Consider the following 20693-nt stretch of genomic DNA (forward strand, 5'->3'; position numbering starts at 1 on the left):
TGTGAGAGGGAGGGGAGGAGATAACACTCCCATCTTGTATATATTTGTTAATTGGGAAGGAAGCACCAATGGGACTGTCTGACACTACAAACAAAGCTGTAATTCCCTCTCACACATGTATGAGTAGGTACTCAAATTCAGTGAGAGCCTTTCCATTAACTCAGAAAGCAGAGATCACAAGTTCTTCACTCTCTCAACTCCCTTTGGCAGGCCTATGTGTGAAGCAAGAAGAATCTGGTGCCATATGGTTGCAAGGTAGAAATTGTGCTTTGTGGGTAATGGATTGCAGGCACTTAGGACACAGGTCATTGTTCTTCAGTTACATTTGCCACACTTCTTCAAGCTGACCACAAGCCTTCACAGGGACTCAGCTCCCAGACAGACATGAATTGAGCAATGCGCTTGCCTTGGTTTTCAGGAAATGGTTGCTGTGGAGAGTAAAGAGCCTGCAATTGTGCATGTGTGTCTGACTGGTGGAGCCCCTTACAGCTCCTGTATAAGAGATTTTCCTATGCAATGTAGTGGGAATACATACTCCCCCATGTCACAATTCAGGATAATTCATAGACAATAACCATGAAGTCCTTAGGGAGAAATATCCTATCTCCTTTAACTTTGACTTTTAAACACTGATGCAGCTCAATAAAACCTTCTATCTAGGTGATATTAGCTTAGCTCCAAGAGTGATTTATTAATGACCTTTTATGCCATCTCACAAATGTTTCCAGGTCATTATGTCTGGCTACCAAATGCGGTTGAAAGATCTATGCAATGCATCAAAGCTGTCTGATTTCGTCATGATCCACAATCAGACAGTAGCAGCGGTCAGCGAAGGCTTCATTTGCAACCTGCCTAAGGAAAAGCTCCACGCAGCAGACCTAGCTTTTCATGCTAATATAGACCTTTTGAAGCCTCTGCTGGTGAGTACACTGACTAGAAAGCATAACCTGTGATGGGAGCAGCAGTGCTGGACATTAGGGGATTTTATGGAAGGCATGATACAATGGCTGTGTTGGGCAAGCTTTTTGGGAAGTGCTCAAATGTACTTGACACTTTGGTTTTGGAATGGATTGTTTAATGCCAGTGGGGAAAATAAAGAGGTTCTTAGACTCCCAAGCTAACTACCAAGCTTTCTCTAGTCATCCATCTACTGTCTTTTGTTTGGGATGATGTGTTACATGAGGATGTTGCCTTGCAAATGTGTGTGGTCTGTAATTTGATTTGTCAGGAGAAAAGTATTTATGCTGCATGGTAACCAGCGGGTCCATTCATTGTTCCTGTATTTTGGTCAGATGTTGTGCCTCTGTGGGTGAGTCTATACAAGACACTGTTGCCATAGCAATGAGCTACAATGCTGTAGCTCTTTGCTATGGCGATGTAGCATCTCTGGGCACAAACCGTGATGCTGATGCTACTGCACAGTGCTATGGAAAAAAACCTGTGCGGTGTCAGGACCGCTTAGTAAAACTTGTTACTGCGCAGTCATTTAGTACTTGCTTAAGTACTGTGCATTAATTTAGTGCTTACTTATTGCCACACAGCTTAAGCAAGTACTAAATGACATGCCCTACTAGAATGAACCCGTAGACATCCAACAGAAACGCACTTGGTGTTAGCACCTTTGGGCATCTACATGTGCTCCAGGGTGGGGGTGGCAGGGCATTTTAATTAGAGCCGCTGTAATTAAAATGCCCTCAGCGTCTTGTGTGTTCAGCGTCCTGCACTTCAAAATGGCAGCGGGGGAACTTTAACTAAAGCTTGTTCAATGCTTGTTCAAAGAGTACAGAAGAGAAGGGGCCATAGGATGCATGTGTTGTCCAATAAAAGAAATACTCTGCTGTTTGCCTGATGGAAATAAACCCGTGATGAGCACGCAGATTTGATGTGCTCCCAGGACAAACAGTCAAGCGTCAATGGTTTGACTTTTTCACCAGTCAAATGGGTTGGTTAGTCAGCATTAGGATCTGATTACTCTTCAGCCCTTTACATAAAGGTCAGTTTCTTCTTTATTGTAACTCACTTTCTGTTTTCCACATATCCTCTGTCTGCATTTTTCCTTCCTGAGAGAGGCCTTTACAGAGAGAACAAACCAGTGATGAATGTAGAGAGATGAGAATGAACCAGTGATAAGTGTAGAGATACAAGGTAAAAGCGGACAGAACCAAGGTAGCACTGAAAGCTGTTTTGGAAAAAGTGCAGGCTCTTGGAAGGAAACTTAGTGAACACTAGTTGTGTATATGAGCTAATGTATTAATTATTCAAGGTGTTAATAAAAGGTGATGGTTGCATTTTGATGACTTGGAAAAGGGGATAAAAGTTTTCAGTGACCTTTTCCAGCCTTCCTCATAGGGGTGTATTTTGCCCATTTCACAGAGGTGACGCTTCAAATACCTGAGTCCCAGCCTTTCTCCATGTAGGCACAGTTTGCAACCCCAAGATGATCTCCCCGTCTACTTTGAGCCCCAGATTTATAGAGGGTATCCAGATTGTAGCCAGATATTATCTCTGCTAAGAGTCCAGATTTGTAGAGGTAACTGAGTACTTGCTTCCACAAGGATAGTTAGTTTGGTTGGAGTCCTGGCAATTTTCATCCACAACTCAATGGTGGATGCAAAATACGGAAGTAAATTTGGTGAGCCTAAGATGCTCCTGGATAGGACACTACACATGGAAAGACATACCAGGAAGCACAGAATGGGAAATAGAGAAGGTTGAGGATGTGTTAGATAAGCACTGTCTAAGCTGATGTAGAACAAACATACTTAATTATGCACAAAGCCATGAAGACAATAGCATATAGAAAACTCTGGAAAGGCTTCATTTGGCCTCAACTTCACAGTTGAACTGACAGGCAGAAATCATAAAAGTAATAGTTAAGGTCCTGAAAAAGGAACCCCATTGAAATGGCCCTTTTTAATTATAGGCTCTCGAGTTCAAATGCAAGATTAACAGAAGTTCTGGGGCAGGTTCTGAGCTGATGTATGTGCATGTGGCTCCACTGCCTTCATTGATCTTTTGAGGACGAAAGGGAAAGAATAGTATGAGCAGATAAGTCTCAGTTAAATTCACCTCACTGCAGTACACCCTCTACAATACTCCATGGCCATTTTAGTTATACAGTAAGGGCTCGAGTGGTATGTTGATCTTCCTGCATTAGGGCATTTGTTCAACTATGAAGGAAAAAAAATCTTTTGTGACAGATAACTAGCAAGGAAACAGCCTTTACAGGGAAATCATATGGATATCATGGTGCCAGAAAGGAAATAAATATGGCCCAAAGTGAAGTGAATTGACTGCTAGGACTGCAGCATGGTGAAGACAGTGACCCAAAGAGTGAAGAATCAAGTAGTGTTTATCATACTTAATATTAGTCGATTTCTTAGATCTAGAATATCCCAAAGAAGAATTGCCCAAACTGGAAATAGCTGAAGATGTGTCTCAGGGATGGCCTGAGAGAGAGAACCCTATGTGAAGACTTGGGTCTGGCTCCTCTGTCATTGACCTACTGTGTGACCTTGGACCAAGTCATTTTGCATCTTGATCCCCCATCTTCAAAATGGAGGATGGTGATAGGTCACAACACAGCAGAGGAATTAATTATGGTTAATTGGATTTTGCCTCGTATAAGCACATATATAGATAGGCAAGTCGGTTTAGATGGAAGTACAGCAGTGACTCTGCAAGTGATCGCCTAAAAACCCAAAAGAGGAAGCAGCTTTTCTTGGAAAATGGGTGTATGCTGTCCTTGTAGAACAGGTGTGTGTGTGTGCATGCGTGTGTATGACCATGTGGACCTACCATATCTGACACCAACTGTCCCCTGTACCAGTTCTGTATGGGGTTATTTCTGCTTTGTGACAGACTGCGATTGAATCTCTGTGAGTGGTTTTTTTGCTGTCAGGTGACAAACAAAGCAAAGTAAATGATTTTTTTCTCATGTATAGAGAAACTTTTGCCATCCTTATATCTGTGTAGTTTTAGTATTTTGTGTACAGGGACAGCTCACGTGTACCTTAGTGCAGTCATGTGGGGTTCTGCATGGAGTACTGCAGACATCCCCCTGAACACATGTAACCCAACCTTCTCCTGCCTCATGAGTATGGTTGCAGACTCTGTAAATGCTGTGATTCACGTTACACCAGTCTCATGTGGAGGGTCTGGGTGGGATAACAGGAAGCAATTGTTTCTCACTCTCTTAATGACATGGGTGGCATTTAGTCATCGCTGTAGCATAAACTGAACTTTCCAACTTTCCATTGTGCGTACATTCCAGTTAATTTCATGCAGCAAGCAAAGCTTCCATGAAGGGAAAGTTTTCTTAGGACTACAAGCAACATTTTGAGTTTCCAGCTTCTGCTGTCATTTTTGCTTCGTCTTTGGCTGAATGCTATGGTTCCACCCATACCATAAACTGTAACTCAGGACTTGTATCATTAGGAAACAATGTGGGAAATTTAGGATGAGTGATTTATCAACCAGATTCTGTTTTAAATTGTAACTTTAACAACGAATACAATTTCCTATTTCAAAGCAAACATGATTAAGAAGTTGCATTTATTTACCAGAAGCGACCAGCTGTCATGTGGAAGTGTGCAGCTGCATTGGCCACAAGCCTTGGACCTACTCAAGCAATCCAAACACATCCTATTGCATGTTGTACGAGAAACATCTTTTAACATCCATGGTTTGGGATGTGCATTGTCTGTTCTGACTGTCAGTCATCTATTCTGGTCCTTCAGGGCAGAGACAGAAAGAACACTAAGCCAGATTGTAAATTCCTCGTTTAGGGCTTGGCTTCTCTGCAAAGCTAGTTTGACATGATATCAAGTGTTGTCCTTCCTCAAGTTCTCTCAACCTATACCCAAGGGGAGTGGGCTGTTTTCCGCAGGGTTGAGTGTAGCCCTTAACACAGCCACTCTGGAGTGTGAATGCAGGGCAACTCTCTTTGAGCACTGCCAGTCCTCCAAAGCTTTCCCAGTATTCTCAGCTCATGCCCAAGAAGGACAGATGAATTCTCCCATAGTTGGCTGGAAAGAATTAATAGAGCATCTTAGTTTATTGCCATACAAAGACCCATGGGGATATGCTTCCACAGGTCTTAACACTACACTTAGCTTGACTTGCTTCACACATATAGGGTATGAATCAGGATCCAACTACAGTGAACACAGAAGGCCACATTCTCTCCTCTCTTACTTCAGTGCACGCTCCTGTGAAGTCACAGTGTGAAGGAACATAAATGCAAATTGCCGGGACTCCACAAGAGAGGCAGAATCATGTCAAGGGTGGGGGCTGAGACTCATAAGAGCTTCTTTCTTGTCCCAGCTCTGGTCAAGTCACCACAACTCCCTGTGGGTTTCAGTTTCCCCTTCTGTGCAGTGGGGGATAATATATTCTTCTTCTGTGCTTGGTTCATCTTAGCTATTTATATTGAAGACTTTTCAGAGCAGAGGCTCTCTCCAACTATGTGTCAGTACACAACATAATTCAATGGGGGCCTCAGGCTCTGTCACAGCCTTTCAATGCTACTGTAATATAATGAAAAGGAAATCGGGGGGGTTGATTTTTTTTTTTGTCTCCTTCCATGTGTGCTTCACCAGAAGAGCTTGTCCTTTGTGTGCAGATACGTAGGGCTTCCTACCCTAGTTTATTGTTAATGTGTCAGCACACTTCTGTGACTGCTGGGTGCAAGCCACATTTTTTCAAATACATCTCATTAAGGAGAAAGCCTGAGGTAGGTTTGAATTGGTTTTGTTGTTGTTGTTTACCTTCCATTGTGTATTTTGAGTTATCTGAGGATTAAGGCCTTGATTGTTTGAAGCCCACTGATGTCCATGAGTGTCTGTCCACAGTTTTCAACAGACTTTGAATAACACATCAACCAAGCATGTGAAACATTTAGTGGGTAAAACCAATGGAGAGCAAGCAGATCCTCAGTTGGCATAAGTGTTCCCAGCAGATTCAATGGAGCAGTGCCCATTTAGACTAACTGCAGTTCAAGCCACCTGTTTTCTCAGGAGAATAAGCCAAAGGAAATCCTCACAGGTTCTTCTCCCTCCCAGATCACCCCTGGGCAGTGTTATAAGCACGAGAGATTTTAGTCCGCAGGATAATTTCTTCAGAACTACCAAAAAACTGGGGTTTAAAATGGAAGGGCTGTCTCAGGTGTTAGTCTGTTTTTTTTGTCATGCTCTTAGTTGCAGATGCATAACCTTAGAAAATGATCTTAAGATAGATGCCCTTGCCTTCGGAAAGAGAGATGCTGTCAAACTTGTTAGCACAAACACCTGAGCTAAATAATCTTGACACTTGTCTCCTGTGAAATGTCTTGCATTCAAGTGTGATTTTTGCAGATTGCTCCTTGCTCCTTCCCAAAGTAAAATGAGATGAAATAAAAATGCCCAGGATGGATCCTGGTACTAGGTGTAAACAAAGTGGTTGGCAGGCAGTTGCCTGCCATGGTCTCTGCACACAGCACAGCTAGCACAGATCTGTCTTCAGAATAAGTACAGGCTTCCTGAAAGCAGTGACTCCCACACCGTGGCACCTATCAGTAGTCTTTTCCACAGAGAGTATTCCATGGAAACCGGTTGCTTTTAAAGGAAATGATATGCATTTTGGTTCAAACACTCAGGCCTCACCTAAGGCCACCAAAGCTAGCATTCCTTTAGGGTCTGAGGGTGGGGAGACCAAACGGCAAACATGGCTCTGCAGCAAAGGTGAGGTGGCAGGAACGTACTAGCACGACCAGCAACCCTGTTACACTCTCAGGTAGCTTGGCTGCCTCCCTTCCTAACTATGGTTTGCAGGTAATGTGTCTTCATTTGACTCGGATACCTCCCCAACTTTGGCATGTCCAGGCCTGCAACTTTCATACCCTTGCATTTGAAGAGCAGCCTTATGATGCTGAGAGGAAGGGGGCCCCTTGTGCTCTGAGGCCAGCAGCAGCTGGGAACACATCCCCTCCCTCCCAGCTGAAGGGACACACATTTTGCTACTTCTGTCTTGTGGCCCTAATTGCTGATGTATCTGAGCACCTCTATCCAAGCCCTCAGAGGAGAGGATGGGTTGCCCTGATTTTAGGACCCCAGATGGGTGGTCCTGATTTTAAGTCCCTGATGAGGAGCTGAGGTCCGTTGCAGGTTAAATGACTCCCTCAAAGTCATTCAGGAAGTCTGGGCCAAGGCCAGACTGGAACATCTCTATCCAGTGCCCTGTCCTCTAGACCAGTCTTTCTCAACCTGTGGGTCACAAGAACATATGAAAGGGTCGCGAGCAAACTTTAAAAACCGATTTTCCTTTAAAGGAGAAAAATGTGGGAAACTGTGGCTTTTCATTTGCAGGCTGGCAGAGTTTCAGCCTGCAAGAGGCTGCTTGGGGTCATCCCCATTGCTCCACACACAACTTCCTTGCCCCACACACTGGGGGCTGAGGTCTGGGGACGGCGGGCAGCGGATCAGGAGTGAGGGGCACTAGGTTGGGACTGGCCATTGATGTTTTACAAATGGGTCCTGGTACAAAAAAGGTTGAGAACCGTTGCCCATGCCATCCATTATCTATTCCACCTTGGCTCTACTTGGGAGTGTGAATGTGCCAGAGGGCTTACATTTCCCTGCTTCTTCCTTTTTTGTGATCTCCAGCTTTTTTTTCTCTCTCCTTTCCAGAAAAGAATTTCTCTAGAGTCCTCCTTGCAGGACCTTTCAGATGCCACGGACACTTTGATAGAGAGTCTCGGGAAGCTTGTTAAAGAGGTAAGCTGTTCCTTCATGCTGTGGTGGAGAGAACTTTTCTCTGCCATCCCATTCCCGGCTGGGTCTGTGAAGTGAAAAAAACACCCAGCTGCTCAGTGTGTTTCAGCAGTCAGCAACCTGCACTGTTTTACAAATACCAATTTTCTAGAGGCTAATGCATGGTTTTGCAGATGAAATGGTGGGAGGGGGGAATCTGAAGTCTGAAATGCCTGTTGCTAGCCAACCCCCCCAAAGATGTTATTTATGGAGCAAGGGAGTTATCTTGCTTACTGCTCTTATCCTGACTTTTAAGCAATATGCTGTCACTATGCCTAAATGTTGTCTCTCCGGGGGAAAAAAATTGCTGTTTAATCTAAACTAAACAATGCTGCCCTCCTCCTCCACCTCCTCTCTGTTAGGCTTCTGGCGGCACATGAGGGTAAGAGCGCCTTCCAGCCATGAACTGGAGTAACCTCTTGGTGCGTGAGCAAGGCTGGGTCACCTCAGGTCACTGCGAGTGCTCCTTCCACAGGGCGGGCTGGGCATTGGGAGCCAGTGCGATGTGAGCCAGTAGTGCCTGGCACATGTACCCTGCCCTGATCGAGCCCTAGGCCCTGCCAGGGGGTCTCTTTACTGGGAAATGAATAAGATGATTTCAAGATCAGCTTTGCTTCGAAATCATGGCTTGCTGCTCATAGGACAGCCTGATCTAACAGCCTTGCCTTGAGGTCTGGTTACAGCTGTTTCCCGTTACATCACTCTGGCATTTCTTTCTTTCTTTCTTTCTTTCTTTTTTTTTTTTTTTCTGGGGTAAAAATAATTGAAGCCATGTGATGTTCGCTTTGCTGATGTGGCTGAAAACTTGCCTGAGTAACATGCCTTGTGCTTGGCAGCTGTCCCAGGGTGGGAATACCTTTCTTCGCCCCTATTGCCTTGCAAACAAAAGCAGCTTTTTCTTTGCAATGCACAGCATAGCAGGAGCCACCCCAGACGGCTTGACCGAAAGTTACTTTTGGTTGTCTGGCAGACTGCTCTCTGCGTAACAAACGGGGAAGGGGAATTTGTTCCCTTGTTTAGTGAGGCAACAGCTTAGGGGTGGATGAGGGAGGGAGGGCTGTTGTTTGAATCATACCCTACTCACCTTTCTAGGGGAGGATTTTAATCACAGAAGGGACTGAGCCTAGTTCCCTATGGGAATGTCTGGATTCATATCCTTGGATTTCTCTCTGGATCAGCCTATGTGCTGAACCTTCCCTTGCCTTAGCCTCCTAGCAAGAAGCACCCAGCTTCCCTAGGAAAACAGTTCTAAATGCCTTTGAAAATACACAAGGGCCAGATCCTCAGCTGGTGTAAACAGGCCTCACTCCCCACAGGGGGTGCTATTATTATAACCTTCTCTCTAAGGGCCTTGTGTGCTCTGAAAGACTAGGCAAAGCTGCTTGCACAAAGGATGTAATGTTTGTTTTAATGGCAAGGTCTGCTAGATCAAGCTAAGGGTCATTTCTTATTACTTATTTGTATTATGCTTGTGCCAGAAGGCCTCTAGTAGGCCTCCAAGTGATGGGTGTTGTGCATACACAGTCATGGAACAGTTCTTGGAACAAAGTGCTTAGTCCAAACACAGAGTGGGTTAGGTGCTGGTGAGGTGGGACAAAGAAGCACAGAGAGGTGAGGTAACTTGCTTAGGGTCACACACGAGGTCAGCAACAGAGCTGGGCTCTGGAGTGCCCGTCCAGTACCCTGTCCCCTAAACCACATTGCTACTCAGTAACTGTTCTGCAGTGGAGACTGCTTTCTCCAGGGCATTGTAAAATCACTGCCGTCAGACTGAAACTAGGCACTTGGACTTTCAAGCCCTCCCTGATGATAAGCATTCCAGCTGCCCCCTCCCATTTTCCCTGGTTAACACATTGAGGCATGCTTTGTAAAGGTGTCCTGACTTCAGCAGAGCCACTCTAGATGTATTTCTGGACCAGCGTAGAATGAGGCTTTTAGTCATGCCACTTGTATACCCCTACAGCAAAAGGGAGGGAGTGATTCACGCTCAAGTTTTCTGTATCATTCCTAGTACGGTCTAAGCAGGAATGGAGGTGCAGAAAGAGAATCCATTGCTGGTGGAAAATAGAAGGAGCTTTAGGAGTAGACTGAATGAGCCATGAGGCACCAGAATGACTACTCAGTCTGATTTAGTCAATTTTATCAGTCTAATCAAGCTTGTCCTCAGAAAAGGTTACATAATCCAGTCAGTAATACAGCAGGAGGCTCCCTATGCTGTTTGATGGGTGTATGAGTATGATAACTGCAAGGTACTTGGAAACTAGCAGTCTTTGATGACCTGCAGAAGACAAAGGGGTCTGTTTTCAGAGTATGAATACTTCGAACTCTGAAAATCAGCCCTCCCCAAGGCCAGGTGTTGCCAACTTAAGGATCCTGGCAGAGAACCTTTTGCAGAACTGTTCTTTTGGTAGCCTAGTTTATTGTAGCCTCCAGAGAAAATTAAGTGATACCAGGAAATCTGCCATTTCACCAGCAGAACTTCATCTACACACGAGGGTCATTTGCTGGCACAGCTGTGAAAGTTGCAGATCACACCTGGTCTCATGGCTGCCCAGTATAGCCATGCAAGCACACATTGGTCTCGCAGACTTGGAGTGCTGGGCCAGTGTAACTGTGTCTACCCTGGGGAGTTAGTCTATGATAAGCTAGTGCACAGCTTTGTGGCAATGCAGCAGTTGTGCATAGACTTTCTGTGCAGACTCTCTCAACACACAGAAGTGTGAGGTGGTTTACTTCACTTTGAAAGTGCTGCTCTTACTGACTGTGCACAAGGAACAGCTGCCCGGGGAACCAGGCCTCAGTGAGTGGAGGTGCAAATTTATACTACACTGGCTAATCCATGCTAACTTCCTGTGTGGACAAGCTTTACACTAATTGTGTGGGCTTTTAAACCAATATACATATACCAGTAATAGGCCCTGGTGTTGTGCACTTAAAATAGTATGGTTATTCTCCTTCCTGAAATAGCCACCCCCAGCATCTTGATACTGGTATAACTCCATCTGCACTAGGCAAATTCTACCACTTCAGCTACATCAGCAAAGGAAAAGCGGCATGTTTTTCTAGGCTACAGTTGCTCAAGGAGGTTTTGAGTTGGGTACCCCAAACTCCTTAGTCCCTTGAGAAAGTTCTGGCCTTATCAACTGTTTAAGGGTTATCAAGCTGAAAAATTCAAGTGAATCCATATGCAGCCTAAAGTAACAAATGCACATGGTTATTTTCCTTGCATCAAGCAATATTAGTTTCCTACATAAACTGTTGAACCTGCTGGCTGTAGTAGTGGCAGTCTAGGATTCCCAGGCAGTGGAAGAAGTAAAAATCTGCTGAAAACCATTAACATTAGGTAAACAGATAACACAGTCCAGCCTTTGTGGTTTCGCTTGTTCTGCCTACAGTCTTCCATCATACCAATATGGATCATGTTTTTATACAGCTAAAAATAAACAGACATCTTGTGCGTGACATGGGAACAGCTCTTGATTAACAACATTTGAGATTTTGCCAAGGTGTTGGCACACGTCTGAAACATCCACAGTTCTGGGAATGAGCTCAGTGGGCCGGGTTCCCCCCTAGTGAAAGACCCAGGATCCAAGCTCTGTCGAATTCATGGGTGAATTTGGTTTGCATTGTTCAGATGCAGCCCAGTTTCTGGGTTGTCATTAGCTATGTGGCTGTGTCAGCAATCTGAGACTTGGATTACTTTACCTGTCTGCTTTTAGTAAAAAAAAAAAAAAAAGTGACAAGTCAGACCACAATACGTGAAGCTAGCAGGACAGCTATACCCTGATTGACTTTGTGTCACTGTCTGTGGAAATCCAATGAGAGACTGTACCCCTGTAATGTTAACATCTCCTGCACCCTCTCTGGGTCAGTCTCAGAAAGAGGAATCTGCAGAATGTTAAGTGATACCTGGGATAGAAAGAGATCACAGTTATGTGGAACTACAAAAATGTGCCTGAGATGACCAGGGCTAATTCTGGGCAAGATACATCCTTTCTTCTCCTGCTGGCTGATGGGAGCAGGGGCCAGCAGGAGTGTTGGAAGAGGAGGTGGAGACCTCAGAGTAGTCCTGGGGAATGTGTCCCTTCCCTTCAGCTCTTGGAAGACCCTCTGTTACCTGTTCCCAGGGACCAAGAGGTACAGCCATTGAGGGATGTTTGTCCAGTATCTTTGGCCAGTTCTGAAGTGTTTGGCTACACGTCCCCTTGGAAGTGAGTCAAGACAGATGCTGGTGTCAGATGCTAGAGGAAGGCTAGCATGTCCCTAACTGACCTGTGAGATGACTCCCCTGCACCTACAGAGAACAGTTCTATTTTAGTGCTTGACCAGGTACCATTGTGGGGATAATATGGATTCCCTGCTGTGACCCAGAAGTTCAGCTGTATCTGTAATTGTTAGCATTACCACTGAGGATGTTCTGCGAATGCTATTGCTAAGGAAGGGGGAGGGAGTGACCATGTGGGTCAGATTCTCTGCAGGGATAGGCTGGCATTTACTTCAATGAAGCTGTGCTAGTTTACATTCACAGAGAATTCAGCCTCATGGCTTGACCTCTGAATGTTTCAGAGCTGTGTCTAATTAATTTGAGTCATTTTGCATTATTTCCCTGCTTCTTCTGACTCGCTTCACCCCATTCTTCAGCCAGGAGGAGGCAGCTGTTGGAACGAAAATGGTTTTGCAACTAGGAGTAGTAGTGGATTCTGGTTGGGAGAAGGGGGGGGGAGTTTCCAGTCAGTTAAGCCAAAAATACAGAATAAAGACACTGCAATAGGGTCATTGGCTTCCCCCTCCTATCCCGTGGATATTATATGGTTCCCCACTGATAATGCATGGGTTATTCTTCCAAGGTCTGTTACATATCCATGCTGTATTAACTTAGATCAGATGTTTCTTGAGATGGATCCTTTGAATGTCAAACTATCTGTGCAATGCCAGAGATAAAAGCAAAATGTTTCCCTCAATTGTTCCTTTACAGCTGCTGAGCATGAAGAGCTGGAGTGACATGAGGCAGGAGGTGATGTTCCTGACCAATGTGAACGCTTCAAGCTCCTCTGCCCAGATCTACCAGGCTGTGTCGAGGATTGTGTGTGGCCATCCTGAGGGGGGAGGGCTGAAGATCAAGTCTCTCAACTGGTATGAGGACAACAATTACAAAGCCCTGTTTGGAGGCAACAGCACTGAAGATGATGTAGCTAGCTTCTATGATAATTCTACAAGTAAGTAGAGCTCAGTCATGGACAGTGCACATTTTTACCTTGCAACTAGCCCACTTATTACATGGCACCCCTTTCTTGCGATTGATACATTAGTTAATAGTTGTTTTGAGTAGTGGCTTCTGGCTGCATGTTTTCACATACTGAGACTCTGTGATGAGATACTGAATACCAACCTGATGTGCATTTTGGCTCCCAGCATACAATGCAGTACAAGTTCTCCTAATTTACATAGTGCAGACTTGATTAATAGGACCACTGAATCCAGTCCCCTGCTATTGTAGGTACCACTCCATTTAATCCGAGCTTAGGAAATTCAATGGAAAAAGCACCTCGAATTGGCTTAATTATACTTTGCCTTGATATGGTAGTGTTGAGTGATGTTATAACCATGATGGTTCAGGAAACATGCAGGAGGCAAGGATTTTTGTGAGTGATATCTTTTTTTTGATCAGCTTCATTGTTGGGATATTCTTAAACAATACAGTCTTCTTCAGATCTCGGCTCTTCAGGTGACATTTAAAAGCTTGTCTAAGTTTATCCCAAACGTGAAGTTGGGTCAAAAAAAGAGACCCCCCCCCGATATCCTTTCCATTTTGCCTTGACTAATGTACAGTAGACTGGATTTTCAAAAACACAAAGTATGCGGGGTACCCACTTGGGGATGAGCTTTTTTGAAAACCTGGCCTGGAACCTTGGAAAATTTGGCTTTGTGGTGAGTATGCTGTTCTGTTCTGTTCTGTTTGAACTGTGTCTTTCAGTTCATGAGCCACAGAGGATCCCTTGGGCATGGAAGCAGTTTGCACTATGGACGTTATATGGCTCGCTTTTGGAGTGACAGCATTGCAGAGCTACATGGGGAATTGAGAGGTGTATAATGAGACTGTACCTGGTTTCCAGTACAGTTGTGTAACTAAGGATCACATATTTTTTTTAACTGAAGCCCTTTCTGCTCAGATGTTCATTTTTAAGTGCACCCAGCTGAGCCATTTGCCATGAGCAAGCACCTTGGAACTATTCAGTCATGTGATTCTGGTTGACTCACGCAAGTCCCCTCTTTCCCTAGCTCCCTATTGTAATGAGCTGATGAAGAACCTGGAGTCCAGTCCACTTTCCCGAATTATCTGGAGGGCTCTGAAACCTTTGCTGATTGGGAAGGTCTTGTACACTCCTGACACTCCAGCCACAAGGCAGGTCATGTCTGAGGTAAGCTACACAACCCATGTCGGTGTGGAATCAGCACAGTTCAGCTGCTTTGGGTTAGGAGGATGGTTGGATCTGGCTCCTTGAGTCCAGGAAGGATCACCTGAACATAAAGATGATTGTAGGCAAAATGCCAGCTGAGGAACTCTTAGGCTGCTTTTGCCTTCTGTTGAAACGTAAAAATGGGGAATCAGAGGAAAGGAGGGAAGGCTGGAGTACACCCATGCCCTAATTCATCATCCATGCTGGAGGAGAGACAGCTGGGGACACCAGGAAGGGGTACTAGTAAAGCCTTGAATGTTCATAGTGTGGCCAGCTCTAATATGGAGGGACAACTGGGAGGCAGTTTTCCTGTGTGCTTCTGCCTGTGGAAGAACCTGTTGCCATGCATCCTTGAGAAAGCAACCTCCAAATGGAATGACCTGAGCATTGCCCTGGTAGGCAGATGTCTTGGCTCATGATCATATTTTCCCTTCTCAAACACAGCTGACTGCAGTAGCTCCCAAGTTATCCAGTAAGTGCAAGAACATAGCCAGTACAATGCTTGGCTTTGCAGATCACTGTTCACCAGGCCTGGCTGCTGCTCAGACCTAGGGCTCCATTGCTTTGGATTAACTCTTCTCCTTTGCTGGCAGGTGAACAAGACATTCCAGGAACTGGGTGTGTTCCGTGACCTTGGAGGCATGTGGGATGAGATAGGCCCCAAGATTTGGACGTTCATGGAAAGCAGCCAGGAGATGGATCTGATCCGGGTTAGTGTGCTGCTGTTGCATGGTTTGGATTGCTTTGTCCTCACCAAAGCCACTTGTTGGCAAGAAAACCTCAAGTATTTGTTTTAAGATTGAGGGAGACCAAAGGGTGGCATGTGGAAGCTGCATAGGGGATGCTTCACTCTCAAAACAAGTTCTGTCGCGGGGTAGCTCAAGTCAGTACACAGCTACTGTATCATTTGAATAGGAAAGTGCTTTTCTAGTTTGCAGTTGTCTGGAACAGTGCTTGCCTGAAATAGAGAGTGTATTACACCCAGATGATCTAAATTCTCAGCAGGGCTCTAGTGACTCTTGGGGATTTGCCCAACTTTGCACTAGCTGAAGATCCAGCTAACCTGAGTTCAGAACAAGGGGAGGTGCATTAGGTTCTGTGTTTTACAGGGTCCTGTAATCCCATTACAAGCTGTATGAACTGGAGCAGAGCATCATTAGCCACTGCTTTTACATCTGCCATGCTGGGTTGGGTTCTTTCATCCACACTTCTTATTAACACTGCAAAAATTGGTGGCCTGCAGCATTTTTGTAACCTGGGGAGCAGGGTTATTTTGATGGATTTAACTTGCTGAGCTGTGATCTTTATAGGTCTGCATGGCAATGAGTTCTAAGGCAAGGACTTTCCAGATGTTATCAGGAGAAATCAGACTCAACCTATGCCTTGAGCTTGTAAGGTGTCAAGTTCCTTCAGATCCCATTGAGTGTAGCAGGCACTGAGTACTCTGTGTCCTGTAGATGCTCAGACCTTGCAGGATTGGGTCCAAACCTTGTAAAATCTATTTTTGAATTGGATACTATGCTTAATTTTGTAATATAAAAATGCTCTAGGGGAACAGCAACTGCTAACTGCATACCTGATCGCTTGGTTAACATGCCATACATACTAAGTTACAGAGAAGGAGCCTACTTTTACATATCTGCAAGGAGTACCTTGTTTATGCTTCTGTTAGTGAGTAGAGGTTTGGACCCGGTAAGTCTACAATAAGCATTAATGGTCTAGCTCACTGCTGCTTTACCCAATTGTACTCTAGCATGACACTATTTTGCTCAGAGTAAGACTGCCAGCATTTTCTCCCTATTGGTGACAGGAGTTACACCAGTGGCAAAATGGGAGTGATACAGCAGTGAATCAAGCCTTTGGGTTTGGTTCCAGTCAGATTTTGCCTTCCCAGCAGAATAGTGTTGTTTTACTGAGGGAATCCCTCTGAATCCTTTAAGGCCTAGAGGTACTATTCTTCATTCCACACCCTTGCACAACTTGGCGTGCTCTCCCACAGACACGAACAGGCTGGAAGCCCCAGGAGGTCACTTTTGTACTGGCATTGGTTTAATGGTTATTACTCCTGCTTGGGCTAGCGTAAGTGAGGCCAGCATCAGGCTTAGAGAGGGTAAATTGAACTGCAGAACACTGCCCCAGGGCCAGGCATCTGTTATCCTTTGAAAAGCAGGTGTATATTTAAATGAGATCCCAGATTTCCCAGGCAGGTGTTTTATCCTTGTCATTAACCCATGCTGGCTCTGGCAGAAGTTTCATGAGATTTCCAAGAGCTGCTCATTCCCTCCAGAATTTTAACAAACAGTTCAGTTATAAAAGCACTGATCTGTTTTGCTGCCACCTATCCCAGCGCTGGTTCATGGGGTCCTTTACTGCAAACAACTCTGGCAAGTTCTGGTGTCACTATTCTGTTAAATTTAGAAATGAAACAAGGATTGGTTACATGCATATTGGGCCAAAATGCAAGCCTTTCCAGCCAAGTCCACTGTTAAGGAAGGTCAGTGCTTTCACCTAATGACCTTGGCAGCTGCCTGTCTAAGCTGAATGATATGCTATCCATAGGACAGCAAGGTGATAGTGTTACTGTATGTATGTTCTAGCTTCTCAGGGCACTGCATGTTTATGGTAAGTGCTTTCCTAGCTCTTGACTGACACACTGGACTTGATCCTGATGCTTTCAAGACTACAAGGAAGCAGGATCTGTCTGCCTGAGTGTGCTTGCTTGTAACATGGATGCTGAATATGAAAAGTGCGAGACCCCTCACTGCAGGAAGTGTGACTCTTTGCAGGGAGGGTTTGTGTTTGTAGGCTCCAGGGAGACAAAATGGAAGAGGAGCCTAGAGAAAACATCACTTAGCCCCTTCCCTTTCTGTTTTTCTTCCCTGTGTTCTCCTTTGTCAGTGTGGCCTAGTCTGCTCTGTTTCCCTATTCTGCAATATTATTTTGTTAACCTCACAGCCCTTTGCCTTCTGACTGTCTGTCACAGCTGTGCTTGCTGGAATTCTTTCCCTCTGCTATTTTCTCCTTCATTTTGACATCCCGTTTCTTATTTTGTTGTTTAAAGTTTTTAACCATTTCTGAGCCTTACATTCTTTTTGCCTAGCCAGATCCTTTGCAGTTTTATTTTTTTTTAACAACCCCTTATCCTGTACATAATGTTGCATGTTACATCACTGTCAAGAGGCTCTTGCTCCAGTCAAAGCCAGCTGTGTACTGTGCTGCACATATATATAGTCCCTGCCTCAAATTGCTTAAAAGCTTACCAGACAAAGGGTGTATAATCTGTTCTCCAAAGGAGGAGTTGAGGCAAGATTAGGTTATTTATCTGGGGTTACACAAGGGGCCTGTTGCAGTGGGTGGGGTTGGACCCAGATCTGTGGGTTCTCAGGCACAGCATACTGGACTGTTCATCCCCTTGCAGCTGTCATCCACATGCCCATTTAACTGCTCTGTTTGTGACATTGCTTTGTTGTAGGACTTCTGCCCAGCCTAACCATGAGATAACGTGTACACAAGCACACAGGATAAGTGTTGAAGTTCCTTTTGCTATCCCAGCCAGTGGTTCCTCCTTGTCTAACCTCTCTGCATCGAGGATTATAGCATGCAGTAATGTACAATAAGTGCACAAGGGAGGAGGCCACTTCAGCTTCACTCTATTGATATTTATGTTTAGCACCTCAAGAACTGAATTCCCGGCTATGCTTGATCGGCCCAGTCTCAGCTGGAAGGGTAGGATTGTTTGGAAGGTGTCAGGGCTGCTTAGCAACCACCGATCAGCTGAACACATTTCTTTTCTGTCTTTGTGCTTTTCTGCTTTTCAACACTGGCTTTATTTTTTTTTTTAATGTTTGTTTGTTTTGCAAGGCTTTCAGCCTTTCCCAGGACCCTGCTGAAGCCTGTCCCCTGGTGGAGAGAAGAGGCTTAGCAAAGGAGCCTGTGATTTTCTGGGATGTTAAGGCTCTAATTTTGTAGTCCAAAGTGCATAGCTCTTTGCTGCACTCTAGTGGGAACAGAGATGGCCAAATATGAGACCAATCTCCATCCTGCAAGGCAGTGTGGTGCTGGGAATACCTCAAATAGGCAGTTAGACACACCTGTAGATTGCTGTTTATTATTTGTATTAGAGAAGCACCCCAGTGTGAGGACCTTATTCTCATGGGAAACAGTTTCTCCTCTGATGAGCTGATAATGCAAATGGACCAGACAAACACAGTTGTAAAAGGAAATGGGTGATGTAAATTGCCCACGGTCATGCAGCAGGTCAGTGGCAGAGCTGAGAAGAGGATTCAGGTGCTTTACCAGTGATCTTCCTCTGTAGTGCAAGTTGCCTCTCATAAAGTGATAGGCTTTGTTGTGGGTGGCCAGCCTCTGCTGGGATTTATATTCCCTGGCAGCAGCTACGCTTGGCTTATCTTCAAGTAAAGTGGATGCACCCTCCAGTCTGCTGGCAAGCAGCTGACCCAGGTGCCATGGGTGCCCTGCGGTGATACCACCAGCTCTATGTCTCTCTAGAATTTATTTCCTTCTGGGGATTTTCATGCATTTGTTGTAGTGCCACGTGTGTGGTAGGGCTACAGATCAAGTCTAAATGTCATTGTTTCCCCTTGTATGACAATTGTAGACGCTGCTGAAGAGTAGAGGCCTCTGGGACATGCACTTGCATGGCACCAATTGGACAGTTGAAGACATTTCCCTCTTCTTGGCGAAGAGACCTGAGGACATTCAGCTGGTGAATGGCTCAACCTACACCTGGATGGATGCCTTCAACGAGACTGACCGGGCTGTCCAGACGATATCCCGCTTCATGGAGGTTAGCTTGGATGCATGCTTCTTTCTGCTGGTGCTTGGTAATGGTTTTACTCCCCTGCTGAAAGCAAGGAGTCTTTTCTCTTGTGACCTCCAGTGCCAACCTAATCTCCACACCCTGCAAACTGGCTAAGTGAGGCAAGCTAAAAGTACTCCATGGGTGGGGTTGTGGCTTGGTCTCCAGGTTTGCAGTCTTGGGCAAATTGCACCTAAGAGAACTGGCTTCAAGAAATCAATTAAATGGTCTAGCTGAGATTTTAAAAGTGGGGGTCTATACTTACACTTGGAAGTCTGTAATTAAGCATCTAAATTAAGTAGTTTTGTTTCAGTAGGGCTTGCTGGGCAGTCAGCATTTATTTAGATACCTAAATATGGATGCAGGAACCTACTGTTAGGATCCCCCTTTTTGTAAATCTTGTCATACCCATTCCATGTGGTTCCCAATGGAGCCCTGCCCTACCGTTATGTATGGCTGATAATAGCCAGTCTCATTGATGCTGTTAATGCTTATTTTTCTACATGTGTTGTTATCTGGTGACCACAAAACAAGCTGGAGTTGCTGGAAGCCCTTGGCTGCCCAGACTGCTCCTGGTTGCAGCAAGTAATGGGAACTGTTTTCATATTTCTTCATTGACATGTAGAATCAGAGATTTTTTATTGATATACAGAGGCTTTGGACTAGGTCTGTATCTGATGAGGAAAACAGTGCTCCATCTATGGAAACTTTATATAGGAAAATCATATTGCAGATCTCTTATTTGGCATAACTTTTGGTGAATAATCTGTTGCAACCCTGACCTCCAGATGGTGCAACATCCCACTTCTTCTGGGTTCACTCAGTGCTGCTTCTTGCTTGGCAGCAACTATAAAGGTATCAGGTCACCTCTGTCTATCCTGTCATGCCATGCTAAGTAATGGATTCCTAGTAATGTTGTTGTGTTGGATGGGATCCTCAAGAGATCATCTGGTTCAGCCTCCTGGCCTGAGGTGGTTTAGAACCCAAGCTGTGCTCTGTCACAGAAAATTAGGGTTGGAAGGAACCTCAGAAGGCCATCTAGTCCAACCCCTGTTCAAAGCAGGACCAGCCCCAACTATATCATCCCAGCCAAGGCCTTGTCTAGCTGGGTCTTAAAAACTGCCAAGGATGGAGATTCCAGAACTTCTCTGGGTAACCTGTTCTAAGGTTTTTATTACCCTCTGAGTGAGAAGGTTTTTCCTAATATCTAACCTAAACTTACCTTGCTGCAATTTGAGACCTTTTGTCCTTGTTCTGTCATCTGCCATCACTGAGAACAGCTTAGCTGTTCAGCTGGTTCCTCTTTGGAACCAGTTGGAGTAGTTGAAGGCTGCTATTAAATCCCCCCTCAGTCTTCTCTTCTGTAGACTAAATAAGCCTAGTTCCCTCAGCCTCTCCTCAGAAGTCATGTGCTCCAGCCCCCAAACTATTTTCGTTGCCCTCCGCTGGACTCTCTCCAATTTGTCCACATCCTTTCTGTAGTGAGGGGCCCAAAACTGGACACAGTACTCCAGATGTGGCCTGACCAGTGCTGAATAGAGGGGAATAATCACTTCCCTTGATCTGCTGGCACTGGTTTCACTAATGCAGCTCAGTATGCTGTTAGCCTTCTTCACAACAAGGGCAAAC

At 45.0% G+C, this 20693-nt stretch overlaps 1 protein-coding gene and 1 long non-coding RNA gene across 2 annotated transcripts in view; one reads left to right on the forward strand and one right to left on the reverse strand.

Annotated features, from left to right (window-relative positions):
- LOC109297389 overlaps positions 1–20693 on the reverse strand; it is a 788954-nt gene that overhangs the window by 261091 nt on the left and 507170 nt on the right. The gene's annotated exons all lie outside the window — the stretch shown is intronic.
- Positions 1–20693, forward strand: part of ABCA1 (ATP binding cassette subfamily A member 1) — a 168283-nt gene that overhangs the window by 82533 nt on the left and 65057 nt on the right. Inside the window, exons 7-12 of the mRNA XM_019517098.1 lie at positions 729–920; positions 7665–7751; positions 12763–13003; positions 14067–14206; positions 14839–14955; positions 18864–19052. Of these exons, the coding sequence (XP_019372643.1) occupies positions 729–920; positions 7665–7751; positions 12763–13003; positions 14067–14206; positions 14839–14955; positions 18864–19052 (966 nt within the window). The remainder of the gene's footprint in view (positions 1–728; positions 921–7664; positions 7752–12762; positions 13004–14066; positions 14207–14838; positions 14956–18863; positions 19053–20693) is intronic.

This window comes from Gavialis gangeticus, unplaced genomic scaffold, assembly GCF_001723915.1.
Source record: "Gavialis gangeticus isolate Ggan-Ray unplaced genomic scaffold, GavGan_comp1, whole genome shotgun sequence".
Lineage (NCBI taxonomy): Eukaryota > Metazoa > Chordata > Crocodylia > Gavialidae > Gavialis > Gavialis gangeticus.